Below are 19,888 nucleotides of genomic sequence, written 5' to 3'. Positions count from 1 at the left end.
CTTCTCTCACACTGGTCACTCACCTTCAAACTTTATTCACTCTCCTTCCTCTCTTATCCTCATTCTCACTCTGGTCCCCTGCCATTCTCGTCTCACCTTCACTCTCTGTCGTCTCAATGTTTTTTCAGGCTTCACTCTCTTTCCTCATTCTTTCTCACCCTACCTTCACTCTGTTTCCTTTCCCAGTATCAACCACACCTCCCTGGCTCACCCTTCCTTACAGCAACCTCACTCACTCCTCCTCACCCCCTCACCATCACCCCCAACCCCACTTTACACATCACACAACACTGATTTTTCTTTCCCTAACTGTGTTGCTATTTTTTGCTTCCTTCTTAACTGGTGTTTCGTTGGATTTTATTCTTTCCCTTTGTTGTGTTTACGAGTATTCTCTCTCTCTCTCTCTCTCTCTCTCTCTCTCTCTCTCTCTCTCTCTCTCTCCTATTTACCTTCTTACCCACTCTAGTCTCCTGTTGTTTTCTGTTGGTTACCCACGTACTCAGCTCCCTTTCCCCTCCCTTCTCCCCTGTTTCGTATCTGCCTCGATCTCCCCTCTTAGTCACACTCCCTCACTACCCCCTCGCTTCTTCCCACCCCTCGGAGTTATTGCTCTCTCTCTCTCTCTCTCTCTCTCTCACACACACACACACACACACACACACACACACACACACACACACACACACACACACACACACACACACACACACACACACACACACACACACACACACACCAAGGTCGTCTATATGTTAATGACACAACTCAGCCATACAAGAAAGGCAGCATACATATGGACCCGCCTTTTATGTCTGTGTGCGTCTGTTGGCCCTGGTACACACACACACACACACACACACACACACACACACACACACACACACACACACACACACACACACACACACACACACACACACACGGAAGCCAATCATCTGAATATAGACACATGTACTTGAAATGGAAGCCGTATACATAATGCATGTGGGTATGGGGATTGATTAACCGTTAGGGGTGCACAGAGGCGAACTTGCTGGAGGGTTTGTATGCAGAAGGACGTACACACACACACACACACACACACACACACACACACACACACACACACACACACACACACACACACACACACACACACACACACACACACACACACACACACACACACACTCGCGCGCGTAAATCTAGCATAATTAGACTGGATACGGTTGAGTTGGGTGAGGGGATGAGGGTGGGAGGAAAGTGAGGGAAGGCTGTGAGGAAAAGAAGGAAGTTAGGAGGAAGGGAGGGTGAAAGGGGAGGGGAAGGGAGATTGAAAGTTGAGATTTGGAGAGGAACTGAGTGGAGGGAGAAGAGAAATGGCGAGTGGGGGTAACCAAGGTGGGAGAAAGGGAGGAGGGAGGGTGTGAGCGGGGGATAATTGGAACGGAGGAAAAGGAAGGAGAGGAAAGTATTCGGGGAAGGAGAGAGAAAGGTGGAGGAAAGGAGAAATACAAGGTACACTCCAATTACGAGAGAGAGAGAGAGAGAGAGAGAGAGAGAGAGAGAAAGAGAGAGAATGTGTGTGAATAGGAAGTGGTGGAGCAAGTACCATGTGAAAGTGGTTCAGAACGAGGAAGGAAATGGCATAACAACCCTAACCACGGAAGTATCATGAGGAAAGGAAGAGAGAGAGAAAAAAAAAGAGGAAATCTGAAAGAATGAAAGAAAAGCATTCGGGAGCCGAATGGTAATCGCCCGCCGGAAAATGTTGTTCCAAGTCCAAGATTTTGGCCAAATCTTGATACCCTGAAGGTTTCATGTTGATAGCTGAAGCCGTTCATGAGATGTAAAGGTGCTAATGGTGGGCGATAAAAACTAGTTGACCTCAGGCAGCCATTTTGGTGATCTTGACCTTGACCCCGAGTGCCTATTTTCGAACTCGGCCAAGATTTTGGTCATATTTTGATACCCTAAAGTTTCCATGTTGATAGCTCAAGCTGTTCATGAGATATAATGGGAACACACACACACACACACACACACACACACACACACACACACACACACAGGCAGGCAAAAACATTATCGCTCAGCCTTCTAAAGTCGGGCGATAATTATGGACAGTAAGCTGAAGTCATGATGTGAAGAAAGAAGGGATTGGGCGAAAGAGTGAAGGATGATGCTAAGGAGGGCATGAATGAGAGTAGGTAAGAGGAAAAAGGATAACTGGAGAAAATATAGGAGAGAAAAGAGGAACAGAAAGATTAAAAGATGAAAAATAGAAAGAGATATGAAAGACTCAATGGATTCACTGAGAGACCAGATGAAAAGCGATGAATGGAAGGAAGAAAGATAGGTTAGATGGAAGTACGGTACCGAAGGAGAGCTTAATGAAGAGTGGAACTGGAGTACGGTATGAAGAAAATTGAAAGAAATGAAGGAGAGGATGAAAAGGAACGAAAAGAAGGAAGAAGGAACGAAAGGAACGAAATGCTGAGGGAGGAAATCACGAAAAGATAGAAATACGAAACAAAGAGTGAAGGGATGTATATGCAACATGAAAGAAAACAAAGAAGAAGGAGAGAGTGACCAGAGATACAGAAAGAAAGTGTGGAGAAGGAAGGATTACAAACTGGTCTTGTAAAGTTGCAAGATTAATGTGAGGAAAGGAGGGAAGTAGAGAATGGCCAAGAGGACTGGAAGTTTGGGCAAAGGATGTGGATTTACGACGGTGAGAAAGGAAGAGGAGGAAACATAGAGGAAAGGGGAAGATGAGTAGATGGAAGGTGGAAGGAAAGGAAAGGAAAGGAAAGGATATAAGAAGTGGAAAGAGGGAGGGAAGGCAGATCACTCGATAGGTAGAGGAAATAAAGGAAGGAGGTGTAAGAACTAATGGAAAGTGAAACGGTAGAAAATATTACGGTTGGAGAATGGAAGGAAGGAAAAGGGATTGGATAAAGGGAGAGGGTGGATATGGAGTAGAGGGTGAGAAGTATGGAGACAGACGGACGTATTAAGAGAAAAAAGGAGAACGAAAGGGAGATGCCGAGAGAGGAGGAGGAACAAACAGAGAGCGTTATTTCCTTTCTCGTTTCCACCTACATGCCACACATCGCATCGGTATTCCTAGCGCACGGAGGCGCTAACGTCCACGTCCATATTGAATCCATGCTAGGCTGCGTCATTAAATACTGGTGTAATGATAATAACGGGGGTGCTTTTATGACATGTTGGTGGGTCGTGTAGAAATTCAGCAGTCAGTGGTAACAAAATGCAAACAGTCAAAATGTTCCCTATTAGAAATTTGTATCCTACCTGCGCCCTTTTGAAAACTACACCACATACTCGTATTAAGTTCCTGACCATCAACTAACCACGTCAGAACTTACGTAGGAAGATAGAAGGGAAGGGAAATAAATGAGCGGAGAATGGAGAAAAAAGCAATATATGATTAACTGGAATGGCACTCAGTAGAGCGCATACTTCCGCCAACGTCGTATCTCACAATGTTAAAGAAAGTAAAAAAAAAAAAATCCTGGATCCGCACCTTTATTCGGATCCGCACCAAAATTTAATGGAGTGTATTCTGGGCCAAGGCCCATTCTTCTACCAAGTTTCATGGAAATCCGTCCAGTAGTTTTTGTGTAATATTGCTCACAAACCAACCAACCAAAAAACAAACAAACGGACAGGGGTGAAAACATAACCTCCTTGGCGGAGGTAATAAAGAACTGGAGGAGGGGAGAAGGACTGGGAGGAGAGTGAAGGTGTGTAAGGGGCAGGTGGTGTTGTTAATTATTCGTGTTCCTGGATAAGCTTGTGTGTGTGTGTGTGTGTGTGTGTGTGTGTGTGTGTGTGTGTGTGTGTGTGTGTGTGTGTGTGTGTGTGTGTCTCATCGACTGCTTGGTGCATAGAGTTGTACATAAGTGTAACAGTGGTAATATGCGTACCTATGTAGCCTAACTAGGTATACCAGTATTAATAGTTGTACAACTTTATATTTCACACCAGATCAAATTATCCACGACCACATAAACAACTCTGGCCTGGTAATAATTCATTTATCCACTACCTTTATGCCATATAGCAGCTCATTAGCACGTAAATATGCATTTACTCGCTTCTCAGCCAATCCATTTACTCAGTAATTTATCACTGATATATCATCCTTCCACAGCAACAAGTATGCACTCATAACACACCTCGATAAGCTCACATCCACTTAACCATTTTTCCGTTCCTGTCACACATCACTACAGATTCTCTAATATTTTTCTTCCTCCACCGCTCCATCCTCATTTTTGATGCATCTCCAGTTGCGGCCAAATGCAGATTTTTCCCCAAACTGTCACTCATTTGATCACTGAGTTTCTGTACCGTTCTGAATGATGGGGTTCAGGCCTTATGGGATGTGTGTGTTGTTTTAATAGCAAAAAAAAAAAAAAAAATTACACTGTCGTAAACCTTCTCCCAAATCAGGTTTTTAAGGCAGGATACAACCCCCTAGGACCGCTTTCCATGGGGAAGGCGGCATCCCGGGATCTAGAGTAGTGCCATTATGCAAGACCATAAAATGTTTTTACTTGACAAAATTTAATTCTGCACAATGTTAGACCTTCAGCGTGACCACCTTTAGTCATTGTGTATGAGTTTCCTGTCCCGCACAGGGAGGGAGCTCTCTGTAGTTTTTAGCTGGGAACACACAACTTTGAAGTAGTAGACCTTCACTCGGACCACGTTTTACGTAAGGTGGGATCCTCAAATGTTGTTCTTTGCAGGGGTTGGGTGGCTCCTGCGGGTCTCGGGCAATGCAGGGATGAATGACCAAAATTCTGTGTAGAAAAACGAAATTTTGTACAATGGTAGACCTTAGCCTGAAGCAGCTTTTTGGCAGGGTAAATATACCCTGCCACCCCTGGGTTGGGTGACCTAAGGAAGGAGGTGTACTACTGGTATGTCGTGACATTGGTTTTTGAAATAGGGAAACGAATTTAATCAGAGTGGTAGAATTCCAGTAGGACCACGCTGTAATTCTGATATCACAGTTAGGACACCCTCCATAAGTAATTTTTTCATTCAACTTGAGTTACTGCATGGGTGAGTGTGTTCATGAAAGGTATCCTTTGTCTTGTTTCGGTGACATATAATAACCTAGCCTGCTTTATTGGAGTATGCTTGATGGGAAACGTGATAAATCTCACTCACTCTAATATCAGAACTGGACCTAACCGGATTGCCACTACAAAATCCACAAGAATTAGCTCACCATATCATAAGTGGATTGGGAAACAGATCAGGAGACTTATCAGTCACATTCATCTCATTATAAGCTGGAAAAGACCAAAGTTCACTGTAGTTAGCTTAACAAATCGAATTACTGCAAGCAGTTATACCCAGACAGCCTATAGGATCTGGCCACACCAGATGTTCAGAAAAAAAAAAATCAGGAATGTACCTTTTATTACCGAATATTACGGTCTACATCAGTTGTTCTTAACTTGGGGGTAATTACCCTCAAAGAGGTAATTTTGCCTTTTCAAGGGGGTATTATATATAAACATTGCTCAGCAATTTTTTTTTCTTATAAGACAATAAAAAGATTATCATGAACAAAAGAAGAAAGCATATTGTAAGTGGATGTGAAGGAGAGGCATGGAGGAAGTTGAGAAACGGAAGTGAGAGTTATATGTAGACAGGAAGAGAGAGGTGAAAAGATTAGTAAAAGAGGGTAAGAAAAGAGTGGATGAGGAATTTGGAAGGAATTCAAGTGTAAATGGAGGGAATTAAGAAAATGTTCTAGAAGGAGGTAGAGAGAGTCAGACAGGGTGATAAATATGGTAGTAGAGTGAAAGGTAAAAATGGTAGACTGATAGTGGAGACGGGAGAAAAAGTGAGAAGATGTAACTGTTAAACAAAATGAATGAATGTAATACGAGTATAAGTGGCTGGAGAATGGCTGGGAGAAGAAGAGTGGTGAAAAGGTGGGAAGAAATCAGTAGGATGGAAGTAATGGATGCAATGAAAGTCAAATTGGGGAAAGTCCCAGGTACTTATGGAGTGTGTGGTATAATTTTGAAGTATGGGGGAGAGATAGTAGTAGAATGGGTATGGAAGATGTGCAGATTGGCCTGGGAGGAAGGTAGACTCCCGCAGGATTGGAAGTCAGGTATAATTATTCACTTGTGCAAAGGAAAAGTGGAAAAAGAAGCATGTGGTGATCATAGCGACATATGTCTTCTAAGTGCAATAGGCAAAGTTTATGGTAGGATACTTAATGACAGAGTTAGGGAAATAACAGAGGAATTACTTAGAGAAGAACAGGGAGGTTTTAGGAAGGGAAGAGGTTGTGTAGGTCCAATATTCATCCTTAGGTCATTAATGGAAAAGTTCCTAGAGAAGGGAAAGAAGTTGTATGCAGCCTTCATGAATTTGGAGAAAGCATATATGACAGAGTGGACAGACAATGAATGTGGATAATACTAAGAGTATATGGAGTAAATGGGAAGTTGTTGAATGTCGTGAAGAATATGTTTGAGGGTGCTAAGGCTGCAGTGCATGTGGATAATGACTGCATGAATTTTTCTATCAGAATGTTGGATTAAACAGGATGTGTCATGTCTCCATTTTTGTTCGATCAGTGTATGGATGGGGTTACACAAGAGGTACAGGGAAGGGCAGTGGATGTAGGAGTGGCCCTAATGAGAGAAGGCAGCGTCTGGAAACTTCCTACATTGTTGTTTCCAGATGAATGGTTTCCAGATGGCTGGTTCTTTGAAAGCAGTGATAGGAAATAGGGAAGTAAGCATCGAAGTAAAAAAGTCGCTGCATGATAGCATTGTGATACCGCCTCTAATGTATGGAAGAGAAACTTGGACCTTGTTAGAAGGACACAAGTCAAGAGTGAGAGTCGTGGAAATGAGTTATTTGAGAAGAGCATGTGAAGTTACATGGAGAGACAGACTGACAAATGAGGAAGTGAAGGAGCATTGTGGTGTGGATGTAGATGTGGTAGAAAGCATTAGGAGAAATATATTGAGGTGGTTTGGCCATGTGGAATGGACAGAGAGTGAAAGACTAACGAGGAGAATGTATGTGAATGAAGTCGAGGGGGGGGGGAGAGGAAGAGGGAGGCCAAAGATGAGATGCAGGGATGGAGTGGAGAGGTATATGAGAGAGTGGGTGTGAACTGGGAGCAAGACAGTGAAGTGGTGGTGGACAGGGCGACATGGAGGCGATTTGTATGTGGCCACCCCTTATGGGCTTGAGGCATCTGGCAATAGATAGATAAAGAGATCATAAGCAGGATCTGGCTACTTTCTAGATAAAACTTGGTAAAAATACATCATTCTAGCATAGCACACAAGATCCTGGTGCCTTTTGTAGCTACATGCCACTATGAATTGGGCTTGCTTGCAGTACTAAAAATGAACGGCCAAAAATAGGATGCTTATTGACTATTACAATCATGAATTGCCTCTAACTGAGCGACATCTAGAAAAACTGTTTAAAGGAAAACTTGATTCACCCATCACACTAGTAGTCTAACCAAGAGTATGTTCTACTGCAAAACTTAACCCGTACCGTGCTAGCGACGTAGATCTACATCCTGGATCATTGAGAAGTCATTGCAAGCAACCAAAGTAAAATGGAAGGGAATATCATATCTCGCTAGCTTCAGACATTTCTCCACTACACTTACAACACTGATTTAGGATCATGGGAGGCGAGTGAGTCTTAGCAGGCTCACAGCAGCTCTGCTCTGTAACCTTGAAGATTTCACAGATCGAGTGGCACCAACTTGACTTTATTCAACCTACTTTCTGGCTTTGGTGATTACTTATATTAGTGCCAGGGATCTTATATTGATGTATTAAGCCCATTTACCCACAAAAAATATCCAAAATCCGTTCACAAGCTCACAGATGCTCTGCTTTCTCAGTAACCTCAATGATTTCAGAAGTAGAGTGGCACCAACCTGAGTCGATTCAACCAACTATCTGGCTTTAGCGCTTACTTTTATTAGTGCCAGGGATCTTATATGGATGTATTAAGCCCAATTAGCCAGAAAAAAGAAAATCCAGAATCGGCCAGCGTAGAGGGGCATAATTTTTTTTTCTTTTTTTTCAGCACGGTACGGGTTAATGTAACTGAAAACCATATACTGACTTCTTTCTATAGCTTGAAGACACACTTGGAAAATACATTACCATATGTTTTTGTACTCTTTTTCTCTGTTTAAGTAGGATGTGGTAGTAACAGCCTGTTCTGGTGTGCCAAGGGGTAACAGCGACAAATAGGTTAAGAACCACAGCTGCAACAAAGCAAACTTAGTTTTTAAAGATTCACACTCAGCTCATTACCATGGTTTGTTTCACATCAGTGTTGTAGCTCACTGGCACTGAACTGTCCTACAGATACAACTGGATCAGTTTCCTCTGTTCCCTATCCCTCATCCTCCTGGATGCTCAGAATTCTGATTCATACATTTTCCACACCATCCCCTCATCTTCTAGGCCTACTTCTTGCCCTCACTCCTTACACTTGTGATCCTTGTTTTCATTCACTCAACACACATTATCTCCACATGGCTATATCACTGTAACATTCCATACATCAACCATATTATTCCTCTCAGCCTGTGGGTAAGATCACACAGACAGTTGGCAGAAGCAGGCAAGAGTGCAAGCCCATATCGGTGCACATCAGAGGAGTTGAAGTTTAACTTTCCTTGCATCAACTGTGCAGGTAGTGACCTAAAATGGACTCTGAGCATCTCATAGCAGATGTTTCACTCCAATCCTGTAACTGGTATGCATCCCATACGAAGTAAACTGCCACAACATTCTTTGCATGGCATTGGAAGAGAACTTGATAAAAATCTCTTATATTGTTTAGACATTCACACACCAGCCCAACTTCGGCTGCACCTGCTTGTGCCTACAAGAATGCAGTGTGCTTGCAGCCATGGCTTCCTCATCCACTATCAATTTACACTGGTCATCTTTCACGGCCATCCATCCACTTTAGCATTACCGGTAACTTCACTTACCTGATGCACTTTGTCCACAGGGTCGTGGCGACTGAAGCACTCTGGCAGACGCAACCATGGGAGACATCGCAGGAAGGATTTCAACCTGATCCACCATGCCTCATCTTCCTCTTCCTTCCTCTCCCCTCCCTCCTCTTCCACATCATCTTCGTCCACGAGTGAGGCACCCCCGACTTTCGACACATCTTCCCCCACCCACATAAAAGCACAATTGGGCTCTAATGCCTACTTACCCTGCAAGATTAGGAACCTGGGCAACAAATCGGTAAGTGGTGGAATGAGTGAATGTTAAGGAGGATGGGTAGGTTTGAACATCTGATTGGAAACAGAAAGAATAGAAATGGATGGATAGGAAGATGGGTAGAAGAATTAAAGATAAACTAGTATATGGATGTGGAAAGATGTGAGACAGATGGATGGGTAGATTGATAAGTAGAATATAAGGACATAAGGCATGAGGACACTGCAGTAAGCTGGATGACCTATGCTATACAGTTGCGGTAAGAAGTGTGACTAAAATACGAAAGTAAGACAAGAACAGCCATAAAGTAAACTGTATCCATGGAAGGAGAAAAATATTAGTGATTACTATACTGTATTTATGCAGAAGTAAAAGAAAGATACGGTATAATAGTTATACTGATTTCTCTCTGAGTTTGAGGTTTTGCATTTTTGTTTCTGAATTCTTACCACATCATGGAAACAGTTGGAATTTGGGCTAGAATTATGCTGAAAGTATGAGATATGATGGGCACAGGAAAATACTGATTGAAAGATATTTTGTATTATATTAGAAGCAGGTACAAAGAAAGAACACTAGCAGGCTGGCAATAATTCATGCAACAAACAAAACAGTGAAATGTATTTATCTATATGACAGCGATAGAAGCAAGTCAATATCATATTCTATGACAAGTTAGCAACAAGTAACAGACTAAGGAAAATAGTTCAGGTGGTGTAACAGACAGGGTAACTGGTACCATTATTAATTTAGTGCTGATCTGTGTGATTGTTGGCAACTAAACTGTCAGCCCCACAGGTCTCACCCAGTGCAGATGCAAGGCAGGTGAGCTTCTTAAGCCTGTAGTCATCTACCAGGGTAGTTCACCTTGATTACAAGGCTTGGTGGCGAGGGATCCGTGTACTAGATTTAAGTCCTTCCCTGACCTGGGAGGTTGGGGAAGGGCTTGCATCGTGTTCCTGTGAAAACTGTCACTACTATAACTATTTAACGAGGGAGACGGGACTAGAGTCACCTAGTCTTGGCTGACACAGACCCCAGTCTTTTATTGGGGAGTCCTTCCTCAGGTGCTGGCAGGCAGGGCTTTCATCACTGTTCGGTCAGGGGGACTTATCAGACTAGCACCAGTTATTAAGGATGTTTGCAAAGCCAGTGAGAGTCGCCAGGAACCAACTGTAGTCGGTGGCGTCGAGCTCTATCCTGTTTTTCATGACTTCCTGGTGGTGCAGATGGCATATGAACGTGAAGGTCCACATCCTCGTTTAACCATTGGAGGGTATTTCATGTGGGAGTTTAGAACGATTTAAGCCTCTTAGAAAAATGGTCGACTCCCTTTGTTGTTATGAGAAGTTCGGCAACTGGGTATCATCATAACTCCAGTCTCTGACGTGAGGCAGCCTGGCCATAGGAGAATCAGTATGTTGGGTACACATGCTACTGGTCCAGCTGTCAATGACAACCATCTTAGGGGTGTTCCCAGGGTGATTTCTGCTCGTTTGATCTCTTCTGTAAAAAGGAATACTTGGTTGATGAGCATACAATGCTGGTGGTGTTCAACCACACTTTGGACATCATCCTTTTTATTGCAATGTATGCTCCTACTGAGATGAGTGATCTCAAGGAGAAAGAGTTGATCTGCACCAAATTAGAATCGCATGTGAAACACTACCCCTCTTGAGATGTGCTGTTGGTCAGATACTGGCCCAAAGAGGGAAGGCTTCCAGCAATACATTGGTCCCCATGGCTTTGGAATTAGGAGTACTGTTAATTCTTTCCATCTGGACTTTGCAAAATTATGTAAATTGAGAAGTGTGCACAATTATGTAAATTGAGAAGTGCTGGTTCCAGTGGCCAGATCTTCAAGACTGGACTTGTTACTTCACTGTTGGAGAAGTTGCCAAGTAAAATGACAACATCCTGCTAAATTCTTTCTGGAGGATCCGTCAGAATTATTTTCAAGAATTCCGAGTTCTTTGCTAGTGATCACTAGCATTGTTGCTACTCTGATGCGGCCATCCCTTCTCTAAGCAAAAATGAGGTAGGCATTAGCTAATTTGAAAAGTAATATGGTAGCTGGTGCTTTAGCATTCTTGTGAAACTGGTCAAGGCTATTGGGAAGGCCATTGGGAATACAGGAATCATTCTCTCTCATTCACTCTACCTGGATGAGGAGCAGCAGCTGTAATGACCTTGGCATTAGAGTGCTTACTTTGCCACCCCAGGTACTTGCTCACCATATGCTTCTACTGCGAATCTGGGGCTCTTAGTTAAAATTTCAGGGTCCTGAGCATTATGCATTCAAGCTCAAGAAGTTTCCAGCTAACAAGAACCTATCACTTCAGGTTTCAATGGAAAGCAGATGCAATTATCAGGAGGGATTGTTATTGCATTATTATTATTATTTTTTTTTATTGCAAGGAAGAAAGAACCAAAGACCAAGAGCCTGCAGATTGTTCTTTCAGAGAAAAAGCAAAAACAAAATAACAGAGAGGCAAATTCAGGAGCTGTTCATTTCAAGATGCCTGGACACACTGCGTTTGAAAAACTGGAGATCATAGGCAAGAGGAAATTTTGACAGAGGGAGACCATTCCAGAGCTGACCTGTTGCATACATGTTGGACTGGGAATAACGATTAACTCTTGCATTAGAGAATTGGACAGAAAAACAATGAGAGTTTATTGATAGACTGGTGCTATGTGCTCACTGTAGTGGTGGAGGGATGCAAGCAGGCAGTTCAGAGAAGCAGTGACCATTGAAGCAACGACAGAAAAGAGATCAAGATGCAACAATACGATGAAGAGACAGAGGTTGATGAGAGCCAGTAAGAGAAGGAGAGTTAATGAGATGAAAATCTTTTGACTTCACCAATTTGAGAAGAGCTGTATGTTGGGAGCCTCCCCACATGTGATAGCTGTACTCTACATAGGTGCGAATAAAACCCGTGTATAAAGTCAACAACACTGTAGGGGTAAAGAAAGCACACAGTCAGCTTAGCAGACCAGTCTCTTGGAAGCATATTTTATAAGAGAGGAAATATGTTGATTCCAAGACAGATCCCGAGAGAATGAAGGCCGACGTATGTTTAAAGATGATGCAGGATTGATCTGGATATTGTTAAAAACTAATGGGTACTACTATGGAAGATTTTATTGGGTTGATAGATGTAAGAACTGAGTTTATAATGAATTAAAAACGAGATTATTCTTATCCCAATCATAGACATGAAACAAGTCAGACACTAGGTGTGCCATAGCCTCATCCCTTGTTTGTTGACGTAATGGCTGAGATGGGCGCTGCAGGAAGTGAATGAAGTGGTGAAGGATGAAGTCATCAGTGATTGGGTGGATAGCGATAGATGTACAGCTTAGAAGGTCACTGATGAATGAAAGGAAGAGGGTTGGTGATAGGATAGAGCCCTGAGGAACACCACTATTGATAGCTCTAGGAGAAGAACGGTGGCCTGCTACAATAGCAGCTGTAGAACAATGAGAAAGGAAGCCAGAGATGAAGGCACAGACAGAAAGATAAAAACTGTAAGAGGGCAGTTTGGAATTTAAAGATGTGTGCCAGACTTAATCAAAAGTCTTTGAGATGTCAAGTGGAATGGCAAAGCTTTCGCCAAAGTCCTGAAAGGAGGATGACCAGGAGTCTGGAAAGTATGTGAGAAGATCGCCAGTGGAGCGTTTCTGGCGGGACCCAAGCAGACGATCAGAAAGAGTTGTAATAGGAAAGATGCTTTAAATGTTTTTTGTTAATAATAGGCTCAAAAACTTTGAAAGACAGGATGCTTAAGCAACTGGGCGATAGTTAGAGGACTGGGAATGGTCACTCTTCTTTGGGACTGGCCAAATGAGAGCAAACTTCCAGCAAGAAGGAAAGGTATAAGTTGATAGGCAAAGGCAAAAGACTTTGCCTAGGCAGGGTGTAAACACAGACGCACAGTTCTCGAGGACAACAGGAGGGACCCCATTAGGCCCGTATGCCTCATTAGTACTGAGACCAGCGATGGCAGAGAATACATCAATTGAAGAAATTTTAGTGTCACCCTTGAGGAAGTTGAAGGGGGAAGTGATGGAGGAATAGCACTGCAGTCATCTAAGGTGGAAATAAAGGAGAAAGTCGGAGGAAAGAATTCTGCTTGATCAGTAGAAATATAGCTACATAGGCATCAGAGAGGAAAAGAGGAGGGAAGGATGATGAGATAAACCTGTTAGAAAGGTTTGTGGCAAGGTGAGAGTAGAAGCGGGAAGAATTTGAGTTGGAGACTTCAGAGCATATAGTACGAATGCAATTAATTATAGCGGAGCAAAGAATGGACTTAGCACAATTCCGGGCAGAAACATAATAAGGTGAGATTTAGGACTGGGTTCACTCAGGGCACCTTTTCAAGGCCTTTTTCTTGTTGTGGACAGCATTAGAACAAGCATGATTAAACCAGTTTCTTTTTTTGCATTAGTCAATGGATATGAGTGATGAATGTATGCTTCCATGACGAGAGATCAACCTCTGTAATGTGCAAGGCACACTCAGATGGCTGTCGGCCATGGAAGCAATAATCATTCCAGGGAAAATCAAAGAAGGTGGTGGGTTCATTAAATTTTGAGGTACTATGGGACCTATTGGGACTTGGGTCTCCATGTGACCCCATCACATATTATCCGGCTCACAAACACCGATGGTGCTGTAAAGTGTGGAGGGAGAACCTCTGATTTTATCTGGCAAGTTCTGGAGTAAAACAGGGATATATCTTTGCCCCTTAGTTTCAACAAATGCATGAAATGGGTACTGGGACTGTTGGTGAAGCAGTACAATCTAAATGCTCTAAACTCTTCTACTCAGATTCAACCCACTCCTTCTGGTACCTTGCCAAGAACCTTTCTACAAATTTCACCTCATCATGCTGCCCCCCTCTTTTCTGTCCTGATGACTCTGTAGCTGTTTCTTTTACTGATAAAACAGAACTCTTTGCTTAGACTTTCTTCTCCAGTTCCATCTTAGACGATTCCAGTGCTGTTCCTCCATAACTTTCCCCCTCTGACTTCCTCATGGCTGACATTAAAATTTCTTCAACTGATGTATTTTCTGCCATCACTGACCTCAGTACTAACAAGGCATATGGGCCTGATGGGGTCCCTCCTGTTGTCCTCAAGATCTGAGCTACTGTGCTTACACCCTGCCAATGTAAATGCTTTCGCCTTTGTCTGTCAACCTGTATCTTTCCTTCTTGCTGCAAGTTTGCTCTCATTCAGCCTGTCCCAAAGAAGGGTGACCATTCCCAGCCCTCTAACTATCGGCCAATCGCTGAAACATCCTGTATTTCAAAAATTGTATAATCTACTCTAAACAAAAAGTTTTAAAGTACATTTCCTATCACAAACTTTTTTCTGATCGTCAGTATGGGTTCCACCAAGGATGCTCCACCAGCGATCTTCTCATTTACCTTTGAGACTTTTGGTCATCCTCCTTTAAGAACACTGGTGAAAGCTTTGCCGTTCCACATGACATCTCAAAGGCTTTTAATCGAGTCTGCCACAAATCATTAATTTCCAAACTGCCCACCTACAGTTTTTATTCTTCTATCTGTGCCTTCATCTCTAGCTTCCTTTCTGGTCTTTCTATAGTTGCTCTTGTAGACATCTACTGTTCTCCTAGAGCTATCAATAGTGTTGTTCCTCAGGGCTCTGTCCTATCACCCACTCTCTTTAATTCATCATTGACTTTCGATGCTGCACATCTAACCCTATTCACTCATACGGTGATGGCTCTACCCTTCACCTTTCCATTCGTTTCTCGCAGCATCTATTTCAGCAATTATTTCAACAAAGAAGAGATGAGGTTATGGTACATCTAATATCGAACTTTGCTCATATCTCTGATTGGGGTAAAAGTATTCTTGATGTGCATCAAAAACTTAGTTCTTACATATATCAACCAGCCAATTTCTTTTTGAATATCCAACATAATTCTGCATCATCTTTAAACATTCTTGGGGTTTCACTCTCTCTGGATTTATCTTAGAAAAATACCTCGTGTAAAATTAAAATCTGGATCCTAAGCTGACTCCATGCCTTTGTTACCCCTGCACATTTTTTTTTTTTTTTTTTGTCCAAGTCTGGCTTCACAGCCTGCTCCCAAGACCCAGTAGTCCTCCTGCATACCATACACCTCTACATGTCACCACTTCGGCACTAACACCTACTGTCCAAATTGAATACATGCTAGGGCTGTCTCATACAGGACTAGTGTATTGGTATTAGCGGGGATATTTTAACGACATGTTGGCGGGTGTTCATGTAGATCAGTAAAGTCTGATTGTATGAAATTCAAATACTTAAACTGTTCCCTGCCCCAGCAGGGATTTGAACCTGGGTCTAGTAGGACTGCAGGCCACCTCTCTACCGACTGAGCCACCAGCCACCCCGCCTGCTGACTTTATACAAGGGTTATATTTGCTCCTGTGTAGAGTATAACTTTCATGTGTGGGGAGGCTCCCCACATACGGGTTTTCTCAAGAAGGTGGTGTCAAAGGCTTTTTGTCTCATTAATTCTCTTCCTCTTACTGGCTCTCTTCAACCTCTATCTCTTCACCACACTTTTGCATCTTTATCTCTTTTCAGTCGTTACATGAATGGTCTCTGTTCCTCTGAACTGTGCGCTTACATCCCTCCACGACTATGGAGGACGCATAGCGCCCGTCTAGCAACAAACTTTCATCCATTTTCTGTCTAACTCTCTAATGCGAGAGTTAACAATTACTCCCAGTCCTTCATGTATGCAACAGGTTAACTCTGGAACTGTCTTCCACTGACTGTATTTCCTACTGCCTATGATCTCCAATCTTCCAAACGTAGTGTGTCCAGGCATCTCGAAATGAACGGATTTGACATTGGCTCTCTTTTATCTTGTTTTGTGTGTGTGCGTGTGTGTGTGTGTGTGTGTGTGTGTGTGTGTGTGTGTGTGTGTGTGTGTGTGTGTGTGTGTGTGTGTGTGTGTGTGTGTGTTTAAGGAAACAATCTTGCAGGCTTCTGATCTTTGGTTCCATCTTCCTTGCATTCAAAAATTTTGTTCAGGCATATGGTATAGACATAGAGATCTTGGAGAGATTGGTAGTGTGATCCATAATAACAGGAAACCAGAATGAGATTTCCTGTAGTAATGGTTAATCTTATGTGGTCGTGGTCTCGCTCAGTTTGAGTATTTGGTATTATTTATGAAAAAATGATGAAAAATAAAATCTTGAAAGTTCTGATGTTCCCTGTCATACTTCCATACTGAGAGATATAGACACTAAACTGTACTTTTTATCATATCGTATCGTGTTGTTTGTATCGTTTATAATGCTCCAACATGCTTGCATTCGCCGGCCTTGGTCACCTGATGGGGGCTATCCATGCTGTTTGATCTCTGGCAGCCTTCCTATTCAGTCCCTTATTTCTTAGGTCACACTCTATAATATTTTTTAGGTCTGCCTCTCGACTTTCACATCTCCCACCTTCCGCAATCAGCTATCATCTTCCGTCCTCTCAACATTCCCAGACCTTCTCAATCTACCACTCCTCTTCATAACACCTATACATAGAAGTCAAACTTTTCTTCCCAACTCTTCAATCGCAGTCCTAGCCCACCCTAGCATAGCTTTCAAGGATGCACTATACATCCATCTAATCACTGCCATTTTTGTACATTTGAGCCTACTAATATCCTCTTACTAAACTGCCTAGGTCTCACTACCGTCTAGCATTACACTCCTAGCTCATGCTGTTTACAAGGATCTCTTAGCACAGAAGGAGATCCATCTCAGTGTTAGGAGAAGCAGCAGCTCCCTGATCTTCCTCCAGCTGCTCCTTACCCTAGCCACAGAGCTGGTCCAGCATCACCTCCAACACATGACATGCCCCCCAAATATCAAACTCCTTCACATACTCAAGCAACTCTTCAGCATGATCGGTCCTTTCACACCTTTCAGTCTCTACATGCTTTCCCTGGCACACAGCACTTACGTAATCAGCATTATTTCGCAGCCAACCTCTAGTGCCACTACATCTGATTTGCACCCACTTATCACAAACACTGCACAGGATGGAGTTACTTCCTTCACCCTTATGGCAAAATGCATTTGGCAACACTCCCTTTGCTCTGACAGTACCACCACCAGCCTTAGATATCATCACTTTTGTTTTATCCATGTATACTCTGAAATGCTTGTACCTTACCCCGTCCCTCCACATCCTAAATCCTTCGTTCGCCTCCCTTCTATTCTCAGCAATCATCACCAAGTCATCAGCACATGATCCACTTCTGAAGGTACATGAGACAGCTTCAAGCACTATGACAAAAAATAAAAGGTCAGTGCTGACCCCTGTTACACGCCAACATTCACGGAAATCTTATAACACGTCTTCATTCACTCTCACCTGGGTGCAAGCACTCATATACACAGTCATAGCCACTCTAACCAACCACTTCTCGATCCCAAGCTTTTTCATTGCCCACTTCGCCACTTTCAGAGGGACTCTGTCGAAGGCCATCTGCAAATCAACAAAACCAGAGTACAGCTCGCTTTTTTTCCCAAATATTTTTGCTGAAGCTGTTGGAAAATGAATATGGCATCAGTGGTCCCTATGCCTAACATAAACCCAAACTGCATCTCAATATTCACTTTTTCTCTTGTTCATCCCTTCTAGGACTCTCTTAATGCCTCTATAATTTTTCTCTTTCCATGCATTACCCTTTTCCTTTATGCACCTTTACAGTCACACTCTTCGTCCAGTCTTTTGCGACAACACATTCATATATAATCGAATTGTTCTAATCAGTAACTAAACCCACTCCTTTTTTTTTTTTCAATGGCCGTCAACATTTCAGTAGTTAACACAGACACACCTGCCGCCTTCCCCAGCTGCATCCTGTCTATTGCCTTGCTCACAGTAACAACACCAGTCAAAGAGCAAGGATCAAACACTGGATCCGCTGACTCCAAACTTTCCTGTTACAGTCAAACTTGTTATTCAGCAATCGGTTATAATGCTTTCTCCAGGTGCCTTTAACATCCTCACTGTCACCACTATCTTTCCTTTATCATCCTTATTATCGCCCGCCTTTACAAGGCGGAGCGATAATATTTTTGCCTGCCTCTGTGTGTGTGTGTGTGTGTGTGTGTGTGTGTGTGTGTGTGTGTGTGTGTGTGTGTGTGTGTGTGTGTGTGTGTATGAGTTCTCATTATATCTCATGAACGGCCTGAGCTATCAACTTGAAACCTTCAGGGTATTCAGATATGACCAAAATCTTGGCCGAGTTCGAAAATGGGCGCTCAGAGTCACGGTCAAGGTCACCATAATGGCTGCCAAAGGTCAACTAGTTTTTATCGACCGCGTTTAGCACCATTACATCTCATGAACGGCTTGACTTATCAACATGAAACCTTCAGCGTATCAAGATATGGCCTAAATCTTGAACTTGGCCAACACCATATTCTGGCGCGCGATTAGCATTCGGCTCCCGAATGCTTTTCTTTCGTTAATTAATTTATTCTCTTGATACAAAGTCCATCCACAGACTCATGGTACATTGCTGATGTATGTGCATAACAAACAAGTACTCCAGTAACAGAGTCGTAGCTTGTTACCTGCATTTTACTGTACCTGAACATCAACTCTGGCTGTGTGATCGTTGACAAATTTCTCTGAGGTCAGTTCTGCTCCAGAAGTGGAGGAGACCAAACAAAAGGCCACAGAATTCATGGCTGGCCCAAGTAGTCTGTTCCTGTCCGGAGTTACATGGAGGAGGAAGAGTCCCTACTGACAGGCGTGCACTGGAGGAACCATGAGAATGGAATCTGAAGTTGAGTGTTGTTATACGCTGATAAGGCAATTGCTCTGCGTGAGTAAGCAAGTTAGTTAATGGTATTTCGCACAACTAAGCCCAAAAGAGAGTATCGTGTCTTTTTAAAACGGAGCCGTTATTTAATATTTTAGACTAAAAGAATACTATAAAGATAAAAAGTAATAAAATGTCAAGTAATTAACAAAGAAACACGTTTTCGTAAGGAAACTGCAAGTTAATGTTTGGCATAATAAGATGAATGTTAAGCAATACCTTGTATGATATACAGTAAAAGCAGTATAAGGATAAGGATTAAGAGGGTCACCATACACACACATCGACCCTGGCTTCCCACACTTAGTTTAGGCCACAACCAGAAATAGAAGTGGGGCGCGAGGCACTTAACATCATGGCATAAATCTCCATAAGGGCGGTGTAGTGCCTGGATTAGACAGACATCAGCGTCTTTACGTGCTCCAATTCAGTGGCATTATGCTCCTCCTAATTGGCTGCCGCTCTTAGGCTACGGAATCGTTCATGGCTTATTTTTTTCTCTCCTCCGTGATAATTTTGTCATATGCATTAACACACACACACACACACACACACACACACACACACACACACACACACCACACGTGCGCACCCACAGTCTGTGTGTCTGTTTTTCCATCTATTTATCAGTATGTTTATCTCTTTGGCTTCAGCTTCCCTTCACAGGTGGAGTCCATGTGTTTGTGTGGTAGGGTGAGATTCATGCTGTATAGTTAGGGTTGTTTGAAGTAAATGGTCA

The 19,888-nt window shown here is 42.8% G+C and overlaps 1 protein-coding gene across 1 annotated transcript in view; it reads left to right on the top strand.

The window, feature by feature from the left end:
* Window positions 1–19,888, top strand: part of LOC145400494 (lachesin-like) — a 228,517-nt gene that overhangs the window by 173,801 nt on the left and 34,828 nt on the right. The window contains exons 2-3 of the mRNA XM_080273019.1: window positions 9,052–9,126; window positions 9,184–9,296. Of these exons, the coding sequence (XP_080129145.1) occupies window positions 9,052–9,126; window positions 9,184–9,296 (188 nt within the window). The remainder of the gene's footprint in view (window positions 1–9,051; window positions 9,127–9,183; window positions 9,297–19,888) is intronic.

This window comes from Coenobita brevimanus, chromosome 52 (genome assembly GCF_032717465.1).
Source record: "Coenobita brevimanus isolate Jiangsu-jjx chromosome 52, ASM3271746v2, whole genome shotgun sequence".
In the NCBI taxonomy this organism is placed as follows: domain Eukaryota; kingdom Metazoa; phylum Arthropoda; class Malacostraca; order Decapoda; family Coenobitidae; genus Coenobita; species Coenobita brevimanus.
The sequence above is the reverse complement of the archived record's forward strand: the minus strand, read 5'-3'. Positions and strand labels throughout refer to the sequence as shown.